Source organism: Lynx rufus, unplaced genomic scaffold (assembly GCF_022079265.1).
Source record: "Lynx rufus isolate CCGP_SWC_20201006 ecotype Redwood Valley unplaced genomic scaffold, mLynRuf1.p SCAF_7, whole genome shotgun sequence".
NCBI lineage: Eukaryota > Metazoa > Chordata > Mammalia > Carnivora > Felidae > Lynx > Lynx rufus.
The window spans coordinates 82,543,753-82,566,608 of NW_025814889.1; the positions used below are offsets into that span (position 1 = coordinate 82,543,753).

At 47.8% G+C, this 22,856-nt stretch overlaps 2 protein-coding genes and 1 long non-coding RNA gene across 3 annotated transcripts; 2 read left to right on the forward strand and 1 right to left on the reverse strand.

The window, feature by feature from the left end:
• The first annotated feature begins 1,462 nt into the window (after positions 1–1,462).
• IKZF4 (IKAROS family zinc finger 4) lies at positions 1,463–15,951 on the forward strand. Its single transcript, XM_047067071.1, has 8 exons — positions 1,463–1,584; positions 3,332–3,425; positions 5,488–5,592; positions 6,606–6,866; positions 7,539–7,706; positions 10,715–10,864; positions 11,335–11,466; positions 12,084–15,951. Exons 1-8 carry the CDS (start codon positions 1,498–1,500, stop codon positions 12,842–12,844), a joined length of 1,758 nt encoding a protein of 585 aa, XP_046923027.1. The 5' UTR covers positions 1,463–1,497; the 3' UTR covers positions 12,845–15,951.
• Positions 7,607–9,883, reverse strand: LOC124502429 (uncharacterized). The gene is made up of 3 exons (XR_006959905.1): positions 9,417–9,883; positions 8,684–8,835; positions 7,607–7,715 (listed from the first exon to the last, which is right to left on the reverse strand). It is a non-coding gene; the product is annotated as an uncharacterized LOC124502429 (long non-coding RNA).
• A 2,264-nt stretch (positions 15,952–18,215) lies between the features above and the next one.
• On the forward strand, positions 18,216–20,107 carry RPS26 (ribosomal protein S26). The gene is made up of 4 exons (XM_047065616.1): positions 18,216–18,325; positions 18,596–18,773; positions 19,544–19,674; positions 20,000–20,107. The coding sequence occupies exons 1-4, from the start codon at positions 18,323–18,325 to the stop codon at positions 20,033–20,035; spliced, it is 348 nt and encodes a 115-aa protein (XP_046921572.1). The 5' UTR covers positions 18,216–18,322; the 3' UTR covers positions 20,036–20,107.
• The last annotated feature ends 2,749 nt before the right edge of the window (positions 20,108–22,856 follow it).

A 22,856-nucleotide genomic window follows, 5' to 3' on the forward strand; every position in this document is an offset into this window, starting at 1 on the left:
GCCCTTCAAGGTCATCACAGCTCTTCTGTCTTCATACCAGGTGGCCTTCCCTCACCTGGCCACTTGATGAAGGGAGTATCTCTCCTGTTCTTTAAAGAGATTTTCCCACCTCACAGATCCTGATTCAGAAAATGCATCTTCTCTCCCTTTGTCTCTTTCTAAAGGTGCAGGTCAGTCCCTCCTGATTGAGAGAGGGAAGAGAAGGGATCCACTAACTTACCACACAGATTTTCTCCCCACCTCCATTCCCTGTCTTTCAGGGGAAACTGAGTTGCTCAAACCCAGCTCATGCAATTAATTGACTGAGCGGTGTTTTCACAAGTTTTCTGGGACTGTGAACTGTTTAAGGGAACCTTCGAAAGGGATCCAGGGGTAGGCAGCCCAAAGTTTCACAGCCCCTCCCACCCCCAAATTCTTGGAATCAGAAAATCTAGTCTCCAAAGTAGGTCAGCACGTCAGTGAGCAGCTCCTCTGGAAGGGAAGGGAGCAGAGGCCTTGTCTTGATAGAAGGCGGATTCATCCAGGGCTGTCGGCCGCCCAGGCCCCAGGGGCACAGGAGGGAGGGGAGTGGAGGTGGGGAGAAGATACCAGGATTTTGCCTGGGATCTGAAAAGCCTCAGGGCCACAGAGCAACACTAGCCTGAGACCAGACTGCTGGGCTTTCTCGCTGCTGGGAAGGAGGGGGCTGTCAGTCCCCAGATCTAAAGAGCAACCTCCCTCCTGGAGGAGGAGGGAAAGGAGGGAATCTGAGTGCCTGAGTTTAGTGGGGGAGGGGCTTTCTGACGATCTGAGAGCCTTGAAGCTGCCCCATGTCCTGGGCCCCATGACCTCTGGGGCCTTGGCTTCCCCAGCTGGCAGAGGATTGGGCCTTCCCTGGGGGCCCCCCTTTCTCCCTCCCACCCTGAGGGCCCATCCATCTCTCTCTCTCTCTCTCTCTCTTGCACACACTCTTGCCTCTCTCAGGCATTTGTTGTGCAGTTCCTCTTTGTCTGCTGGGCACGAGGGCAACGGCATCTGCCTCCCCCTCCCTGTGCACACCCCCCACCCCCACCCCTTTACTGGCTTGGGAAAGGGATGCTGTAGCCTAGCATCCCCCCCACCAGACACATATACATTCTCTCCAGCCCCCTCCCCAAGCACATCCAAGCGTACTCTCGCTTTCTCTCTCTCTCCCTCTCTCCCTCTCTCCCTCTCTCTCCCTCTCTCCCTCTCTCTCCCTCTCTCCCTCTGCCTCTCTCTCTCTCCCTCTGCCTCTCTCTCTCTCCCTCTGCCTCTCTCTCTCTCTCTCTCTCTCTCACACACACACACACACACACACACACACACACTCACACACATACACCCTGGGCTGAGCTCTTCTTGTTGGCTGCAGCCGTGGGCCCCTGCTCACCGTGCCGCTGCCTGCGAAATGACGGCGGTTCCCCTCACTTCCAGGAATCCACGCTTCCTGGAAGGTGAGTGGCTGGGCTCACCCCTGCCTGCCACCGAGACGCAGACATGCACACACCACCCGCACTCCCTCGCCGTTTCCAAGGCGGCGGCCGCGTTCGCACCCCAGGGTCTCACCGGCAAGGGAAGGATAATGTAAGTTCAGGCAGAAGGTGGCTAGTGGAGGGGGAAGGGGGGTGCCGGGGCTAGGGAGCCAATTCAGTAACAACTCCCAAGCCTGAGGAGAGGGAAAGGATGGGGGCTGTGTGTGTGTGTGTGTGTGTGTGTGTGTGTGGCGGGGGAGGGGGCGTTCCTCCTTACACTTGCGGAGGATGGGAAGGGTGTTTGGTGTTGCTAAGCAAAGACTGCGACTTGGACAGTGGGAGATTGTGGTGACATCTTGATTAGGCCTTGGGGACAGATGTAGAGCTGCCCTGGGTGAAATGCCGAGACAGGCCTGGGTGGGAATGGGTAATAGAATCTAGGTAAAGAGGAGCCTTGGCAGCAGAAGCCTCAGCCTCGAACAGAGAGATCCGAGGGCCCTCAGCCTCTTCCCCACAATAGAGCTGGGGATGGGCGTCTTTCTTTGCTTCTGTACCCACTGTTCCCTGCTAGCAGGCTAGCAGGCTAGCATCCTGCCACCCTGGAGCCCATGGTCAAGACAGGGAAAGCAGTTAGGATAAGATTCCTTGCTGATAAGTGTGGAGGTTCTTAGACCTCATGGCTGTTCCCTAGAGGCAACCACTCTTTGAAGGGATCGAGGAAGGGCAGCAGGAGTGGAGGGCTTGTCTCCTTCAGCATGTGAAACACATTTAGCTGGTGGGACCTTGCCCCATTTCCTCTCTCTCCCTCCTGTTTTTCTGCCCCATACCCACCTCCTTGTTCCTCTGATGTTAACCTCATGATTTGGCTTTGCCCTCTGGGGGTTCAGCCAATCTATGATGACTTTGACCAAGAAAATTTATCTGAGACCTGAGAGTGGCCTTAATTCTTGGCTTTGACAGTCTGGGGTTTCTTGGGAGTCCCAGGCATTTGAAGTTCCCTCACTGGGGTTTCTGGGACTGACAGAGGAACTGCTGAACTTCCTAAATCTGACTCTAGTCCCCTTCACCCTCCGGCTAGAACTCAAAATCCCAGGGTCCCCATAAAGACTTTCTGACCCCTAAAACAGATTCATTTTTATGTATTAGTGCCACAAAAGTAGACTTGAACCTGTTTTCCCTCTTACCTTTATCCTAGGGAGGGCAATGGCATCTAAGACCCACTCAGACTAACGGTGTGACTGTGGAGGCACCTACTCTTCCTCCTGTTCCCAGGCCTTAATAAGGAAGGGACAAAGGATATTTTCCTCTTAATGTCCCTAAATATTCCTTTAAGCATATTTTCCCCATATATCAAGCCCAGTAGGCTGGGACTAGAGATGGATTTCCAGCAAGTTCACTCATTGTTTTAGGGTCCAGGGCTCAGTACCAGGGCCCAGAGCTCAGTTCTTCCCCCATTACAAATATCAAGTGATTTAGGGCAAGTTAGCACTAATGTCTGAAAAGGAACAAGGAGACACTCCTTTTAGCCCTTTTAACCATAGTAAACCCTACACTCTGTTAAAGGACGTATTGTAAAACTGGGTCTGAGTCTACACATCTCAACCCACAACTCCTGAGATGCTCACTTTGATGATATGCATGTGGTTCTGACTTGGGCAACTTTTCTAGATAACCATGGTTCATCTAAAGAGCCCCAGCTGGGAAAACTGAAAATGCCATAAGGCATTTTCTATAGATAGTGAACAAATTTTCCTCAGGCTTTGATGGGATAGAATGGGGGAAATGGGACTTTTAGAAGAGGATATGAATGGGAAATGGTCCCAAAGTCCTGAGTGGTTGTTTTCTTCCCACTGACCAAGCTGGAGAGGGATCCCTCAGGAGGGTGTGTTCCGGATTTCTTGCCTCAGGCCCAAGACTCCAACCATTTTATAATGGAATCTTTATTTTGTGAAAGTAAGTATGTACATAGCTGGGAAATTGGGTAAAGTACTAATAGGTGGACTTTAGGGATGAATTTTAGGGTTTGTCTCTCTCTCTCTCTCTCTCTCTCTCTCTCTTCCATATTTAGGCTTGTGTGTACGCATCCATGCATGTTCATGTTAGCAGATAATGTAGAAGGCTATGGGTGTGTTTACCCCCGTAGGTATGTTCTCTTTATGTGTATCTACATGTGTGATATATGTCTGTGTTTCTGTGTATGTTTACCTACTTGTATGTTATTTTTGTTTGTTTGTTTTTGTGGATTTTTTTACCTATAAATTTGTGCAAAAGATTGCGGGGAGGAGGGATTTTTTTTTTTTAAAGACATGATTCATATCTTCAGATATGTTAACTAATTTTTAAAGACATAACCAAACTCTCAAAACTCATTTTTACAAAGCAATTTATCAATAAGTTAACAATGAATATATTGAGAATAAACTTATGTCACTGTCAAGGGAACATCAAGTAGTATTTAGGTATTTGGAATCATATCAGATTGGAGGCTTTCTAGAGTAGTCAAATTTTTACTGATTTCAGAAGAGAAGATCTAATGGGCCCAACTCTCCTCTGCTGAAACAATGACTCTCAACTGGCTGTGTAGAGGGTGGCTAAGGACATGAGTGCTTACTGTTTATGTTCCATCCGGGTTCCACCACTACCAGCTATGTCACCTTGGACAAGTAACACAGCCTCTTTTGTGCCTCAGTTTTCTCATCTGTAAAATTAAGACAATATTGGCACCTGCTTCAACAGGGTTGTTCACATAAAGTGCACAGAACAATACCTGGCACAAAATAAGCACTCAATAACACTCAATAAGTGTTAGCAGCTGTCATTATGATCACTTTTATTATCATTAGACTCAGGGACAATTCCAGCTGCCCTTCCTACAGATCCCAAACCTGGTGCTGGGGTCTCCGGAGAGGAACAATAGGGAAGAGCATCTCTCCTGAACCACCTCCCTTTTGAGGCCCCCATTTTCCTCTCCACCCTGGCCTGCCCAGCCTCAGCCTTCCTTCCTGTAGATGTCAGGCAGTGATGCTCTTCCCCTCAGGCCTAGAAAAAGGTAGAGTGAACAAGATGCAGCTACTGAGCTTGCAGAAGTCAGCAGTGGGCACCAGGCTGACAAGGGCACAAGGTGATGAGGGAGCATAAGTTAAGCTGAGGACAAAGTACAAGCTAGCCTCCTGGGCCACTCCCCCCCACCCCAGGTGGAATATATGTGCTATTCCTCAGACACTCCTGGCTACCCAAGAACAAAGGAAAGGGGCTTAAGTGCTTACCATGGTGATGTGGGAAACAAAGGCAAATGAAAAATTAAATTCCCTTACTGCCTACAGCCCATTGACAAGTCCTTGAAACAGGCAGAGTGACCTTCCTCTAGAGCTCAGCTGCCTCGATGATGACACTTTGCTATGGGCAAAAGAGAATCTTAGCTTAACATTATCCCAACCCCCAGGATCCTGTAAGTCTACTTTAACATATAAAAATTCCTTTGGAAACTTCCTTTATCTCAACTCCCCCAAGATATATGCTAGCAATCATACCCCAAGCTTATGGTCCTCTGATATACATCTGAAGGGTCTCATGACTGAGATTTTACTAAATGGTAATAAATGGCATTTTCCTAACAGTAGCTGGCCCCTTGAAGTCCTGGAAAGCTTGCTTCCAAAATTCCTTGGAGACTTACTCTGTCCCTAACCCCCTCCCAATCTGAGGGTATATAATCAGTTACCCGTAGCAACCCCAGTGCAGCTCTTCCTGCCCACGGGTCCTGTCCCCGTGCTTTCATAAAATCACCTTTTTGCACCAAAGACGTCTTCAAGAATTCTTTCTTGGCCGTCAGCTCTGGACCACCCCACCATCACCCCAAAACTTCATCACAAGGTATGGTGCTGAACGTATAACACTGCCTTGTACATGGCTACAAGATGAGTGTTTGCAAAGCATAACAGAATTTTGAAAAGGTGAGGCAATGGACAGTAAAAGGCCCGGCTGCAGCTTCACCTGTCCTCTTATTCTCTCCTCCAAGGTAGCGGGGACTCATCTCTGGAGAAGGAGTTCCTTGGGGCCCCGGTGGGGCCCTCGGTGAGCACCCCCAACAGCCAGCACTCTTCTCCCAGCCGCTCACTCAGTGGTAAGTGCAATCTCCTGCCCTGCCCTGGCACTAGGCACCCTGTTTGTGTTTGGCCCTCAGTTCACCCTCCACTGGCAGCCATTTCCCCATTGCTGCCTCCCTCTGGTTTCCTGCATACAGCCTCTAAAACACTAAGGAGTTCAGCATCTAGGGTCCTTCTGACTTCTGGAAGGAGAGTGAATGGTCTCTGCCAGACAAGGGTAGAATTAAAAGAAGCACGGGTGGGATTAAGCTAAAGTCTCCAAAGAGAAATCCTGGAGTTGGAGAAGCAAGGACATAGGAATGGTCACAAGCTAGAGTCAGTCAGGAAATAGGGATGAGAGGGATCTTCTCATCACCACCAACCCAGCCCCACCCCCATTCTCCTGCCCGGACAGGGTCCCCATTACTGCCTCTTCTAGCTGGCCCTAGATCTGTGACATTCTCTAAATGGTTGGAATAGCCAGGAATGTAGGTCAGAGCTAGAGCCAAAGCTTACTCCTCAGTGGCTCCTCCCTCCTTCATCCCCCTCTCCAGATTTTAATGGAGGGGAGTAGAGGGGGTTCACTCTTATGGGGAGGGAGGATAATGTGAGCCATGTCTGTCTTCCAGTTTTGCTCTCTCTTTAGCCTGCCGTCTCTTTGGTCTTCCTAGGACCATTTTCCCGCCACTGTTACTTGCTGGCTTCCTGCCCAGGGCCAAGCCAGACGTCTTTCTTTATGACAAGAGAGTGGAGAAAAAGGCTCTCCTTAGCCTCCTCCTCTCCCCAGTGGGACAGAAGACATCCAATGTACCCCAACTTCTTTCTCTTGAAGCCTATTTGCCTGGGTGGTGAGATAGAAGGAAAAGGTTGTTTCAGGTCCCAGCAGGAGTGCCATATCACCACCGAGGATACCGAGGGTATTGGCCACTTTTAAAGCCCACGTGTCTCAGGGCCGGGAGAAAGCCTTCTGGACATTGGGAGTGACATTCTGGTCTGCGGGCAGGTTCCCCCCTTTGCCTGTCTCTGTCCTAAACACCATCCCACCCTTCAGCCAACTCCATCAAGGTGGAGATGTACAGCGATGAGGAGTCGAGCAGACTGCTGGGGCCAGATGAGCGGCTCCTAGAAAAGGACGACAGTGTGATCGTGGAAGACTCGTTGTCAGAGCCCCTGGGCTACTGTGATGGAAGTGGGCCAGAGCCTCACTCCCCCGGGGGCATCCGGCTGCCCAATGGCAAGCTCAAATGTGATGTCTGCGGCATGGTCTGTATCGGACCCAATGTGCTCATGGTGCATAAGCGCAGCCACACGGGTGAGTAAGCCAGGGGGTTGAGGAGGAGCTCCCAGGGTAGGCTGGAAAGGCAGAGGCCCACAATGCAGTGGGACAGCCTCAGAAAGGGAAGAGTCTCTCCCAGCACATTTTCTAGCCAATGAAAGAAAGGGGGGATGGCGTTTGGATTCCCTCCACACTGTACTTCTTTGGCACTCTCATCAGCTGTTGTTATAAAGAAAAGCTGGTATTTTTCTCAGGAGGTGAGGGAGAGGTAGATGTAGCCTCAGGATGAATCCTACAGCCCAACAGGGGTAGGACCCTGTTTGGGCCCTGTTGATTTAGACAAACAAACATACACAAACAAAGAAAAGGAAAACAAAAGCCTCTTCTCAGCTTTCTCAGCCTTTGGGCTCCAGGGGCAGAGTGGGTCTTAATAAGGCTCGGTTTTGGGTTAATGATCTTTTGGCCCAGAGTTCCAGGCCTGGTGCCCTTTGCTCTGCCATTCATCCTGATCCACACCTTCCCAGGGTAAGGCTCTTCACAAGGGAATCTTTAGAAAGCAGGAATTTCCTGTGCGTGCCACAGCTCTGCCTCTCAGTAATTGTTCTGAGCACCATCCGTTAGGCAGGGTGGGGCAGAGGGTGACAGAAGAGGTTCAGCCTTCAAAATTCCTCACATGCAGTCCTCAGAGATCTGTTCTTTCTCTTGCAGGTGAAAGGCCTTTCCACTGCAACCAGTGTGGCGCCTCCTTCACCCAGAAGGGGAACCTGCTGCGCCACATCAAACTTCACTCTGGGGAGAAGCCTTTCAAATGTCCCTTCTGTAACTACGCCTGCCGCCGGCGCGATGCTCTCACTGGCCACCTCCGCACACACTCGGGTCAGTTACCTATTTAGGGGGAAGGAAGAGTGGGACCTCAGTACACCCAGAAAATAGAGCTCAGTGACCTCTCTGACATTTGGGGAGTTACAGTGTCTGTCACTGAGGAGGGCAGAGCACTCACAGAGCAGATAGGGCCCTGCCTCTCTCACCCCTCGTCTGGGCAGCAGGGCCCCATGGGGAATTTGGGGGACTCTTTGGTGAGGTATTTTACATGTGCCACACTGTGACTTGGAGCAAAAGGAGCAGGGGTGATTTTCTTGGCTCTTAACAGTCACTCGCCCTTTGTTTTTTAAAGTTTCGTGCTAATGCCAGAACCATCTGTGCCTTGTCACCCCCCCACACACACATACTTCTAAGCATCAGGAAAACCCTTCCTCATACTCCCCTGTGCTCGAGGCCCCACACTCATCACCATCATCACCTCCCTCCAGAATACCAGACGTCTCGGACAACCACTGTCTGTCCTCTCCTTTACTTCCTACTGGTTCCTGAAAATAGCCATGGTCCTCCAAACTGGGAGAAAGGTAGCCTAGGAAAAACCTCTGTTCCCTATCCCAAGAGGTTGTCACCTTCCCAGAGGCAAGAACAAGTCATGAGGGTGTCTAGAGGGTAGTGTTTGGATCAGTGCCAGCGAACCAGACTACCCGGGTTTCCTACCCCAGCCAAGACTGTTTGAGTCAACATCTGTCTGAATCAGCTGGACAGATAGCACTTTTGAAGCATCTTACTAAATTTTAAGTTTTTGACTTGGCCTTGTGAAGAGGCCGGGAGTCACGCTGGCAGGAAGGAGGAGCTCAAGAGTGGGGAAAGGCTGGAAGAAGGGCAGAGGGAAAAAATTAGTAGGATTTGTCCTTGGAAATGTTCCTTGCTATTTTTCTCTTTTCCCAAACTCTCTCAGGCCAGGATGTAAAGGGACAGAGCAATCACCTCATCACCCTTTTCCCAGCCACCTACCGTGTTCTAGGTTCTCTCACCTTGGAGGTGAGTAGAGAAACAGGGAGAAAGGTCATCGTTGATTCAGGCTCTATAATCCACAAAGCATTTTGCTTGTCTTTTCATGTGATCCTCATAACGACTCTAAGGTAGATGGCATTATCCTTGTTTTGCTGACAAGGATACTGAAACTCTGGGGGAGAAAGAAAGGAAGAAAAAAAAAGATTTGCTGGTCACAGAGCTATCCTGCAGCCTTCCTGGACCCCTATAAATGTTCTGTGTCAAAGAATCCTACTCCTTTTCCTCAGAAAAGGGGCGGCTCCCCCTGCTGGTTTGGAACAAGGATGGCTTCTCCCTAGAATTCTTGAACCAATAGCAATGAGGCCAGCTGGGTAAATTTTGGATGTTGTTCTTTAGGAGACTTATTAGGGACAGAATTAGACACAGGTATACCACTGGGTCCCATCTCTGTGATATGCTTTCTGTTATAACCCACACTATAATGAAAAAAGGGGCTCCTCTCCCAGATGTTAAACCATTTCCCCCAAAGTCTTGAGTGGACAGGGACCATGGCATTCACCTCATCTCCCAAATACTAGGATTTACAGAGCAAGGTCAAAATGGCATTAGACTGATTGAATCAAGGCCCAGTTTATGGGTGTGTGTGTGTGTGAGTGTGTAAGGGCCACGCGGCTAGTATTACCAGCCTCCTGGAGACACCTCCTATCTTCCTGCTCAATAGTAGCAAGATACATAAAATAAAATATACAGTACCTTGTTTCTCTCACTTTCCTTCTCCTGTCACAAATATCATCTCTCAAAAGTTGTCTTTAAATGAAGTGTCCATCTCAGTTTTCCTGACTTCTTCAGTAGAAACAAAATCTTCTTTTTTTTCTTTAAGTAATCTGTACAGTCACCATGGGGCTTGAACTCACAACACTGAGATGAAGGGTCGCATGCTCTCCCAACTAAGCCAGCCAAACACCCCAGAAAAAATCTTTATAACTTGTTCTTTATTTTTAAAAAAATTTTAAAGGCCCTCAAAGTTGTTGTTTCTCTTCCTTTTACTCATCTCCTTTATTCTCCTCTCTGTCCTTTTATTCTTTTTCTCTTCTCGGAATTTCTCTATCAGTGATAGTTGTTCTGGGGCTCTCTTGGTATCTCAGTGTAGAGGGACAGAAAAATAAGCAGTAGAGGCGCCTGGCTGGCTCAGCTGGTGAAGCATGTGACTCTTGATCTTGGGGCTGTAAGTTCTAGCCCCAGATTACTTAAAAATAAAATCTGAAAGAAAGGAAGAAAGAAAGAGAGGGAGAGAGAGAGAGGGAGAGAGGAAGGGAGGGAGGGAGGGAGGAAGGAAGAAAGAAAGAGGGGGGAAAGGGAGGGCGGGGGGGGGAGGGAGGAAGGGAGGAAGAAAGAAAGAGAGGGGGAAAGGGAGGGAGGGAGGGAGGGAGGAAGGAAGGAAGGAAGGAAGAAAGAAAGAGGAAGAAAATCAGTAAAACTAGGCTAAGGATGGAGGTAAAAGTATAAGTAAAGGTCAGTGAGAACTGTCCCTCCCCCCATTGACAGATATAAGGGCTCTCATTTCTGTCACCCCAGGTCACCAATTTCCCTCAAACCGAAGCAGATAACTCATAAGCAAAAAATCCCCTTGTCTGATAAACAGCACTTACACCCGCTTGCCACATGGAAAGGTTAAACCACAGTCTGGGCCCCAGAATCTGAGACCCTGGGGTGGGGCCAGCCTGCCTGCCAGGGACGATCCCCTACAAAGTCCCTGGGTCCTCCCTTCCGTTTTTAGCAGCAGTTTGGCCATCGTGAGGCCCACCAGCAGTCCAAAGCTATATGCCCTGGCTCCCCTCTGTCCTCCCATAGCTGCGCACTGGCCCTCTTCTCCACAGTTCGGTTATCTGTCCATGCTTGCAGCTGGAGTCAGGGAAGGAAAGACAAGCCGAACTCACCTGAGCGACATCCCTTCCTCCTCAAGCCCATGAGCCTTTGCTCCTGGATGGTTTTGTAGAGCCAGGGTACAGGGAGAAGTGACTCATGCCATCCGTCTCCCGTCTCCTCCACAGTCTCCTCTCCCACGGTGGGCAAGCCCTACAAGTGTAACTACTGCGGCCGGAGCTACAAACAGCAGAGTACCCTGGAGGAGCACAAAGAGCGGTGCCACAACTACCTACAGAGTCTCAGCACTGAAGCCCAAGCTCTGGCTGGCCAAGCAGGTAGGGCTGTAGGCAGGCCTGTGGGGGAGTTGAGGGCTGGGTCAGAGGGAGTGCAGGACCAGGATGATTCCAGCATCTACCCCCTCTTCACAAAGGGATGCGATCTGTGGAAAAAGGACAGTTACCTCAGTAAATCTGCCAAGCCCTCCAGTGGGTGCAAAGCCCTGTGGTAGGTGCTGCAGGGAGATCCAGGGGTCAGAGAGGATTTGATCTATGTCCTCAGTGTAATGGGAGAGAGAAAACACAAGGAAGTATAAAATCAAGGGTCACATGTACATAATTGTCCTCAAGTTACTTGAAATGTTGCTAGGATGAGCTCTGGATGGACGGGGAGTGAGCAGAACCTAGTTTTCCAGGTATCAGGTATGACCTTCCTTGGCTACCGACCTGCTGATTTTCTCCAGGCAAAGGCTGCTGGGCTAATGCTACCCCCATCCAGCTATTACTTATCTCCACCCCCTTCCCCCCAGGTGATGAGATACGTGACCTGGAGATGGTGCCAGACTCCATGTTGCACTCATCCTCTGAGCGGCCAACCTTCATTGATCGGCTGGCCAACAGCCTCACCAAACGCAAGCGTTCCACCCCCCAGAAGTTCGTAGGTAAGAATCCTGTTGGAGAGAAGAGATCAGCTTTAAGCCACAGCTCATCTAAATCTGAGCTCTGGTAGCCATTTGACCAGCTAGGTCTGGAGATTTGATTTGGAAAAGTGGTCTGGTAGTCTCTGGTGCTCGGAAAACATCCCCAGAGAACAGGAGGGGAGTGAAGAGGGAGAAGGTACCTCAGGAGGGTGGAGAGGGGTCAGTGTTGAGGGGTCTTGTGGTAGTTGTAAGAAGAAGGGGTCAGGGAGCTCAGGTTCTTCCAGGCTTTGAGAATAGCAAGGACTTCAGCCTGTGGGAACTGAGAGAATGACTCTTAGTGTCAGAGGGAGGAGGTGTGAGTGTGGGGTCCACCCATCTGGCCTTGATTGTTCACTCTCTAGCTTTATAAAGAGTAATGAAGGAAGTTTTAAAGATCAGTGGGCTGGGACTGAGTCCTTCCCTAAGATTATAGCCTGTAGTTGGGGAGTGGCCCCAAAGAGGACCTGACCTTGAGGGAAGTAAATGAGGGGTGGTAAATAATATTACAGCCATCCCCATGGTAAGAAAACAAAGAAGTAATCCTGGAGGAGCTTGGGAATTCTCCAAACCCAGCTCTGCTGAGGTCCTCTTCTCCACAGGTGAAAAGCAGATGCGTTTCAGCCTCTCAGACATCCCCTATGATGTGAACTCGGGTGGCTATGAGAAGGATGTGGAGTTGGTAGCACATCATGGCCTGGAGCCTGGCTTTGGAGGTTCTCTGGCCTTTGTGGGGGCAGAGCATCTGCGTCCCCTCCGCCTTCCACCTACCAATTGCATCTCAGAACTCACACCCGTCATCAGCTCTGTCTACACCCAGATGCAGCCCCTCCCCGGCCGACTGGAGCTTCCAGGGTCCCGAGAAGCAGGTGAGGGACCCGAGGACCTGGCCGATGGAGGTCCCCTCCTCTACCGGGCCCGAGGCCCCCTGACCGACCCTGGGGCATCCCCCAGCAATGGCTGCCAAGACTCCACAGATACAGAGAGCAACCACGAAGATCGGGTTGGGGGGGTGGTATCCCTCCCTCAGGGTCCCCCACCCCAGCCACCTCCCACCATTGTGGTGGGCCGGCCCAGTCCTGCCTACGCCAAAGAGGACCCCAAGCCGCAGGAGGGGTTACTACGGGGCACCCCAGGCCCCTCCAAGGAAGTGCTCCGGGTGGTGGGTGAGAGTGGTGAGCCCGTGAAAGCCTTCAAGTGTGAGCACTGCCGAATCCTTTTTCTGGACCATGTCATGTTCACCATCCACATGGGCTGCCATGGCTTCAGAGACCCTTTCGAGTGTAACATCTGTGGTTACCACAGCCAGGACCGGTACGAATTCTCTTCTCACATTGTCCGGGGGGAGCACAAGGTGGGCTAGCCACCTGCTGCCCTCCCCTCAGTCCGCCACTCCACTGCCCTGCCTACACGAGTCTAGCTCTGTCCCCACTACATCCCAAGGAGTTTTGCTCGGTAGCCCCCACCACTGGCTACCTGACTTCATACTTGACCCTGACCCCTCTTCACCTATTCTCCTCTACCCTGACTGATTTAAGCATTGTGATGAAACAGGCTTTTTTGCTTACATTTCTCCTTTTCCTCTTCTCCTCTCATCCCAGCATATTCAGAGTTATTTATTAATACAATTTGTGGATGTTTCTTTTGCTTTTTTCTCTTAACTTGTATCAGTCGCTTGCCACTTCCCCCACCCTCCTGCCCACAGTCCCTTTCCACTTTAGACCTCATTTTTTTTTTTTTCTTTGATCCAGCTTTCTCTAACAGCCCTAGGGGTAGGAAGCTCCTCTTAGTCCTAAGAGTTCTGAGCTTCTTGTGTTAATTCCTCACCTTTTGCTTTATCTGATTCTTCAGTTTTGATGCTGATAGCTCCCTCTGGCCCTCCGTTTGCTCTGTGGCATTATATCTCCTCTCTGGGACCCTCCAACCTGGTACTCCATACCTCTTGTGCCCTCTCACTTTAGGCAGCTTGCACTATGCTTGAAAAAATGAAGCTTTCCTCACTTGGAAGTAGGAGGGGCTGAAGAAATTCTCCCCAGGCACTGTGGGACTGAGGGTCCTCTTGATGTTCCCCTAGTAACGTGAGTTCCCCAAAGCCCACATTCGGGAATCTCCCTCTGGGATGTGATCTATCTCTTCTCTCCTCAAACAACCCCCAACACAGCTACTCTCTTCAACCTCCTCGTCTACTCAGTGGTGGTTTTTCTCTCCTTGGAGTGCCCCAATTTTATATTCTCAGGGGCCAAGGCTAGGTCTGCAATCCTGTCTCTGACACGTTGGGAGCCACAGGTGCCTAATTGGGAACCAGGGCATGGGAAGGGGGTGGTTAAAAATTCTTCTCTTTCTCTTCCACCTCTAAACTTCTTCACTCTAGTGACCTTCCTAGGCTCTCAGGGGCTCCTACAGTCCTTGTCCTATGAGAAACTAGTGGGTTGCTGCCTGATGACAAGGGGCATCTCAACCCCTCAGTCATGCTGCCTTCTTCTTCTCCCCGCAACCCCCTGCAAGATTCACCCTCATTCCCAGGCTTCTGGGCCCTGTTCTTAAGATCAGTGGCAGGGAGAAAAGGGTGTCTCTTTTCTCTCTTCTAATTTTCAGTATAACCAAAAAATTATCCCAGGATGAGGAAGGGCATTTGCCCCTCACCTTATTCCATTCTTGTCCCGGCAAGAATGGGATGGGCACAACTGAACTGGGGGTCATCCTTTACTGCCCCCTTCTATACTCAGTTCCCAGATGTAGGGCAGGAGGGGGCACTCTCCTCCTGGCTACAGCAGAGACCCCCTGGCTTTTTGGGTAACCTAGTTAGTGAGAAGGGGGCAGGAGGAGATAGCTCTACTGCAAGTGGAGGTCTCTTTCTACAAGCGTTTTCTGCCCCCAGGCCACAGCTATCCCATTCTCTGCTTCCTTGAGATTCAAACCAAAGGCTGTTTTTCTATATTTAAAGAAAAAAAGAAAAAAAAGAAAGTAAAAACCAAACACAACACCTCACAAGTTGTAACGCTTGGTCCTCTCTCTCTCTCCTTTTCTCTTCCCTTCCATCTTTCTTTCCATATGTCCTTTCCTTATTGGCTCTTTTGCCTCCTACTTTTCTCACTCCCTATCAGGGATAATTTAGGGGGATGGTGAAGGGTTGGCTAAGGAACAGACCCTGGGATTGGGGCTCCAAAGGGCTCTAAGAAGAGTCTACCTTACCCTCTTATGGGAAGGGAGACCCTAGAAAAACTTCTCCTCTTTTTCCTCCTTTTTCTCCCCCCTTATGTAGTCTCCCTGAGAGAACCAGATTGTCAGGAAGGGGCATTGTGGGTTGATTGTTCCTCCCAATGTAGCAATAAACAGATGCTGCCAAGGGCAGAGGATGGGGGAGTTAACTGGAAGGAGAGTGGTCTCTAGATAAGGGGAGAGTCTTCTCAACAGCACCCTAGGGAACTGGCTCCTTGTTTCAGGATGGCAGCAGAGCTGAGATTAATATCTAGGGTTCTCCTCAACTGTTCTGGTTATTGAGCCCCTTCCTGTTAAACTTACCCCTCACCACCTCTTCTGCGTCTGCTGTGTACTTGGTGACACCTCATAAGGACTAGTCCCTTCTGAGGTATCAGAGCCTTAGGGTGCCCCCATCCCCTCCCCCAGTCAGCTCTGGCACCTGTAACCTCCTGGAACATGAAGGACTATGCTCTGAGGCTATACTCTGAGCCCATGAGAGCAGAGACTGGAAAGGCAAGACCAGGTGCTAAGGAGGGGAGAGAAGGGCACTCTGTCTCTCTCCAGACCATCACTGCACTTTAACCAGGGTCTTAGGTACAAAATCCTACTTTCCAGAGCCTTCCAACTCTGGAACCTCAAACATCCTCATGCTCTCTCCCAGCTCCTTTTGCATAAAAAAAAAAAAAAGTAAAGAAAAAGAAAAAAAAACCCACATTGAAACCCACATGGAGAAAAGAGGTGTTTTCCTTTTATACTGATATTCAAAACCAACACCACACACAAAAAATTTCTAAATAGACACTTTTCCAGACCTTTGTTTTTTTTGTGTCAGTGTCCAAGCTGTGGATGGGATTTTGTAATACTTCCAGCAGCTTCTTTCTTTGTGTACATAATATATATATATTATATATATTTTTAATCAGAAGTTATGAAGAACAAAAAGAAAAAAAAATAAAACACAGAAGCAAGTGCAATACCACCTCTCTTCTCTTTCTCTCCCAGGGTTTCATTTGTAGCCTATGCTTGGTGTCTCCTTGGACCTTACCCTTTCACCTCCTCCTCTTCCTTTGGTTTCCTCCAACCCCCTTTTTTAAAGAGTTTTTCTCCTTTCTCAAGGGGAGTTAAACTAGCTTTTGAGACTTATTGCAAAGCATTTTGTATATGTAATATATTGTAAGTAAATATTTGTGTAACGGAGATATACTACTGTAAGTTTTGTACTGTACTGGCTGAAGGTCTGTTATAAATAAACATGAGTAATTTAACACCCTTGGTTGTTTTTGTAGACTTCCTTTGCTGTAACTTTCTGCTGGGAGGAAGGGGGGCCTCCTTGCTGTATATTGTACTAACTACTAAACGTTTTGAAGGTGAACAAGTCTAAGACTAAGAGGAAGCCAAATAAGAATGCTCAAGTTGTTCCCACAGAAGAACAGATTTTTCGACCTACAGTGGGAAGTGGAGATTTTCCTACCAGGAGTGCCTTCAGGATAGAGAAAGCCCAGCTTGCCTATCCGTCCAAAGTAGAGATTCGTCAAACATTTGTAGAGTACCTACTATATGCAAAACACATTACATGCCTAGGGAGATACAAGTTACAATAACATGAGAGATTAAAACAATAGGATCTACCACTTCCTGAGCATCTCATAAATGCCAAGCGCTGTGCCAAGTATTCATTTAATAGTAGAAACCACCTACAAATAAATGATCCACCATTACTAGTGAAGAAATAAAAACCCAGAAGAGAATAAATAACTTGTCCGAGACTCATCAGCCAATAAATGTCAAAACCCAGATTTGAACCCAGGAGTGTGTAACTCCAAAGTCTGTGTCCATACCTTTATGCCAGGGAATGCAGCCACTGAAACTCCTAGGTTATAAAAATCCAAAGAAAAGCCAAGATAGGAACATTAACTTGATTCTTAAATCTTAACTATTTTCTGTCCCCTTCACGCTGCACTTTTTTCTGTTTTATCTCACTGCCAATCCACACACTAACGTCTGCCTTCTGTTTCCCATGAGACTATATTGAAGTGAAAATTGAAGACGCTTCCATCTAAAGTCTATCATTTTCTGTGCCTCATTAAAACTAACAAATTCAAAATTGGGAGAGACCATGAATATAGTTGTTCTGAATCCAAAACAAAGTTAGAAAATAAATTTTAACCCCAATAAATTGGATTAGAGATTAAAAGAAACTGAAAGAAAAGAAAAAACAAAACAAAACAAAACACGATGGGTTTCTTTTGAGAGAAAGTAACTGGTGTTCAGACTCCAGAATGATTCATGAATGAATTGTGGATCTCCATCTGTACCATCTTGGGTCTGAATTCTGGGAGGTCCACTTGACACTCTAATTTTTTCATATTTGGAGACAACTGGGTGGTTGGCCGCCCATGGATAGCATTTCGGCTCAAAGCTGAAGACTTTCTGAAGACTCTTCAGAGGTAATTGGAACTTATATGAATGAAAGTATGTTTCAACCATAGGCCAAACTCATCACGGGAGTGATGAAATCACTTCAGTGGGGCTTGGTCAACATTTATTAAAGCAAAGTATAAAATAGAACATATCATTGCACCTTACGTCCTAAGGCAAGTACTGTTTCATGAAGTCTGTTTGCGTTTTGTAGGTTTGTGTATTTGTGTTTGTGTTTGTATTAAGTACCAACGTAAAATATATTTCTACTATGGGTGGAATCAAAATTGTTGAAGTTACTGTTCCAGACTATATACCAGCGTCCATTTGTTGTTGTTGTTAGGTGGGAGGCAACATAGTGGAATGGAGCCAGGACACCACCTACTAACTCTGTGACTTTTCGGCAACCTCAGTTTTAACGGCTCTACACCTCAGTTTTTCAATCTGCAAAGTGAGGATAATAATAGTACCTCCCTTATAGGTTTGTTGAAGGTAAAATGAGTTAATATTTATAAAGCGCTTACTACAGCGCTTGACACTATGCTAACAGGATCCGGGGATTTTTTTTTTAAGTGAATAAAAAACAGCCCTAACACCCACGTACTTCCCAACGGCCCTTCAAAGGGTTTTGTCCGTATTGGAAGGAAGAATTAACAAAACGTTTTGTTCCCCAACCCACTCCCGTCCTCCGTTTCTCAATCCCACACCAAGTACTATGACTGTGAGAGAAATAAGCCGAGAGCGTCCCCCGGTGGCGTAGCTCCGCTTTCGTTCTAAGTGGTCGCAGCCAAGGGCCTGCCACCTTCGCACTACAACTCCCATGCATCCCGCCAACTCTGACCTTTAATAGTACGGTTTGTGGTCTAGCCCCGGGCAATATCTGCGTATAGCGTCGCAAAAACCGGATAATTACAACGCCCAGAATTGCTTCCGGGGTAGGGTGCGTGGTGCTTGGTGGGAAACGTATAACCCTCATTTTCTTCCGCCAGCTGGTTAAATAGTCCCATGGTCACTGTCTGCCACGGATAACTAAGCTCGAGAAACGCCTTTCTACCCTAGATTGCAGCGTAAACGCGGGATAATAAAGAAAGTTTGAGTAAAGTGGGTGGCCGTTCTTGGTATGTGTCTCCTAAATAGTCTTCCTGTGTGAGCGGAGGGATTTCGTGCTATATAAAAGAGTCGGGCTGAGCTCAACGTCCTCTCTCGGGGTCTCGTTTCCAAGATGGTGAGTAGTGGCGCGTGGTGAGTGCGGGTGTCCTGGTGAGGACCGAGAAGAGCAGATTTGGGGGGGTTGGGGATTTCAAAACCTGGGCCATGGTGGGGTGGGGAGGACACAGAGTGTGTATATTTGTTCCGAACTTGGAGGGATTTGCGGACGGACTGAAGGTCTCAGTGGAGCCTTTTTAGGGGCTGCCGGCGAGGATTGAAGCTGGTAGGAGGCTAAGGTTGGGAAAGTTGCGTCCCCTTTATAATAAAGACCTTCATTCTGATGCAGACCAAGAAAAGAAGGAACAATGGTCGTGCCAAAAAAGGCCGCGGCCACGTGCAGCCTATTCGCTGCACCAACTGTGCCCGTTGCGTCCCCAAGGATAAGGCCATTAAGAAGTTCGTTATCCGGAACATAGTAGAGGCCGCCGCGGTCAGGGACATTTCTGAAGCGAGTGTCTTCGACGGTGAGTGAGCTCTTGGTGCAGCCCTTCCCCACTTGCAGGCTCTTTTCCTCGGCGCGTTTCTGCCGCGTCCCAGGTACCTTCTGTGCACATTTAGAACTGTTGACGGTTAACAGAGAACGGTATTTTTATTATGTATTGTTCTTTTTTTGTTTGTTTCTTTGGGTTTTTTTTTTCACCCTTGACTGGGCGGTGTCTTTTATAATAGTGCAGTCTTTGGGTCATCGTTTGTGGCTCTTTAGAGAGTGAGATTCTAATGTGATAAATGTAGCAACCTTCACGGATTGTTGAAGAACGTTTGAATACTTACGAAAATGTACAGACTAAGTCTTTTGAATAATGTTTCAAGAATGAAGGTAGTCTCATTTGGTCAAAGGTAGACTTTCTGTAGCAATAGGCTTCCTGTGGTTTTGGTCACTTTTTCTTACAACAAATTAGTCTTCCTAAGGAAGGAAAAGGGGCCCAAGGGACAGACAGTGGGATTGGTGCAACTGTTGAAGGAACTGGATTGATTCTCTGTTTATTACATGTAGGCTGTGGATTTGGTACCCATGATGACAAGATGGGTTAGTGTAGGGGTCCGGGAGTGTTCATTTGTGAAAATGCAGGTGTGTTAAATTATCAGAAACTGAACAGTTGCTTTCCAAGTGCAACTTTGTAGCTATGCATGAGAGACACTTAACTCTTTGTTTTTAACTGATAGAATGAAGGAGAGAACAAGTGCAAAGTGGGTATGATATCTACTGTTATGCCTCTTACTTTCTGTCTCTTAGCCTATGTGCTTCCCAAGCTGTATGTGAAACTGCATTACTGTGTGAGTTGTGCCATTCACAGCAAGGTAGTCAGGAATCGCTCTCGTGAAGCACGGAAGGACCGAACACCACCACCCAGATTTAGACCTGCCGTAAGTATCCTGAAAAAGATGAAAAAGATGTGGGAGGCAGAAGGGTGATGGACAGAAGATAACATGAAGATCCAGGGAATATCAAATTAAGCCCTAAGTAGGTATGGTAGATGTAAAACGTCTGCTTTTGAAGTCTCTTCTGAAGAAGAATTGTTAGAGTCCCTTTCCGGTGGAGTAATGTGAATGCTGCACACCTACCGGTTTTCCTTGTATCTATGGCCCAAGTGCATTGTCAGTGCTGGGAGGGTAGTTGTCAAGTTCTTTGAGGGAATATTCTTTCATTGATGTTTTTAAAATTTATTCTTTGTTTTTTTCCCCTCCCCAGGGTGCTGCCCCACGACCTCCACCAAAGCCTATGTAAAGAGTTAAGTCCTTAAGGATTGAAGAAAAACTGTTCTCTGGAAAAATAAAATAAAACAGAGATTGTACTTTATAAATAGCATGTTGAGTGTATCTGTTGTCAGAGTGGGAGTTGTATGTGTCACAAGTACTGTAATTACTTTCCATTCAAGTGTGGAGTGCTACATGGTCTTTTCATGGGGGAGAGAGTTTATCCATGTAAGTAAAACCTTAACTTGGTTTCTTTTGTATGTGTATCCTGGGCCTCCCCAACTTGCATAGCATTGTGGGGGGTGGGGGGTAGGGTTAAAGGTACCTCTGGGTGTTAAGTCAATGCCACCATGCCTAGTGGATTAAGTTGGTGTCTTAAAAACGGGTGACGATTGGGGCGCCTGGGTGGCGCAGTCGGTTAAGCGTCCGACTTCAGCCAGGTCACGATCTCGCGGTTTGTGAGTTCGAGCCCCGCGTCAGGCTCTGGGCTGATGGCTCAGAGCCTGGAACCTGCTTCCGATTCTGTGTCTCCCTCTCTCTCTGCCCCTCCCCCGTTCATGCTCTGTCTCTCTCTGTCCCAAAAATAAATAAACGTTGAAAAAAAAAATTTAAAAAACGGGTGATGAGGGGTGCCCTGTCTAGGTGGCTCAGTCAGTGGCGTCTGACTCCGTTTCGGCCCAGGTCATGATCTCGTGTTTCGTGAGTTTGAGCCCTGCATCAGGCTCAGCACTGCTGGTGCCGAGCCTACTTGGGATTCTCTGTTTTCCCCTCCCTTGTTCACAGGTGCTCACTCTCTCTCTCATAGGATAAGGAACTAGGAGGGTAAGGGAAAACTTGAGTGAGGAGTACATCAGGAGATGCTTTAGACTAAGGTTGTGTTTACCTCTAATGGGGGACATAAAGACTTTAACAGGAAGTACATAACTTGGATAGCTTTTCAGAGGATATGTATTTCAGATCCTTTATAAAATTAACCTTTTTTGGGATTGGTCTGCTGCTGGGCTTGTTTTTGGCCAGCTTTCACCTTTCTATGGTGTACTTCTCTGTGGAGTAAAGATGTGCAGGATACCAGAAGCATTCCTGGGAACTTGTAGTCCCACAAGAGAAAAGAATTTCCATACAAAGTATGGAAGAAAGCTGTATTTTACTTTGTGTGTCAGTGGGTCGTTTTTTCTGGAGTTCAGAAATTAGAAAGTTACTAGCTATGAATATATATGTTTGAAAAATCCATTTGGGAGTGGGTTGATAATGACTGGTTTAGCTAGTTAGGTTATATGATTATTTTCCGCCTCAAACTGAACTAAACCTGTAGCTTGGAAGTTTTGATTAAAATAACACATTTCGGGCACCTGGCTGGCTCAGCCACTGGAGCATGCGACTCTTGATCTTGGGGTTGTGAATTCAAGCCCCACATTCGTATGGAGATCACAAGTTTAACTGATTTATTTTGAGATGGCATGTGTAGAATGGTGAGAGAATCCCAGGCAAGCTCTGCACTGTCAGCACAGAGCCCAATGCAGGGCTCGAACTGTGAGATCATGACCTAAGCTGAAATCAAGAATGGGACACTTAACCAACTGAGCTACCCAGGCGCCCCACTTAGAAACCTTTCTTTTTTTTTTTTAAGTTTTATTTTGAGAGCATGCCAGTAGGGAAAGGAGAGCCAAGAATCCCAAGCAGTCTCTGCACAGTTTTTAAGATTATATATTTCTTAATGTTAGTTTTGGGGGAAAGTTTGCACACAAGCTGAGAAGGGGCAGAGAGAAAATCTCAAGCAGGCTCTGTTCTGTCAGCAACAGAGCCTGATGCAAGGCTCAAACCCGTGACCCAAGCTAAAATCCAAGAGTCGCTCAACTGAGCCACCCAGACACCCTGCTGTTTATATTTATTTAGCACACACGTGATCAGGGGAGGAACAGAGAAGTGGGGAGAATTAGAAGCCAGCTCTGCACTGTCAGCACAGAGCTGGATGCAGGGCTCCAACCCAGAAACCAGGAGATCATGACCTAAGCTGAAATTAAGAGTCGGATACTTAATCAACTAAGCCACGCAGGCACCCCAGAGGTAACCCTGTTAATTGAATTCTTCAACTGGGAAAAAAAACCCAGAAACTGCTGACTCCCAACTTTGCTCATGGTCAGCATACCAATGCATATGCTGAAATAGCAGTGGCAAATGCTGAATTTGTCAGAACAATGTAGATAAGAATGTCTGCATCCTTTGGGGAGGCCCACGATACCGGCTGTTCTTTTGTTCCTGTAGGCCCTTTACACCAAAGGTAAACACTGGATAGAACACTGAGGTAAAAATGGATGCTAAACTGGTGCTCTAAAACCGTAACTTGTTCGGTAATGCCAGGTTCAGATAGTAAATCAAGGCCATATAACTACTCCCAGGATTTTTCTTGAAATATGGATAGGCTCAGCCTTTTTTTTTTTTTTTTTTTTCAGAGTAGGTTTTAACTGAGTTTTGCAGAACTGGGAGTTTAAATGTTGATTTGTGCTTTTTTTTTTTTTAAGATTTTATTTTATTTTATTCATTTTTTTAATGTTTTAATGTTTATTCATTTTTGAGAGAGAGTGAGAGCGCGAGTGGGGAGGGGCAGAGAGAGAGGGAGACACAGAATCTGAAACAGGCTCCAGGCTCTGAGCTGTCAGCACAGAGCCCGACGCGGGACTCGAACTCACAGACTGTGAGATCATGACCCGAGCCGAAGTCAGATGCTCAACCGACTGAGCCACCCAGGCGCCCCTAAGATTTTATTTTTAAGTAATCTACAACAACTTGGGGCTCAAACCCACAACGCTTTAAGATCGAGAGTAACCTTACCAAGCCATTTAGGTGCCCCTGAT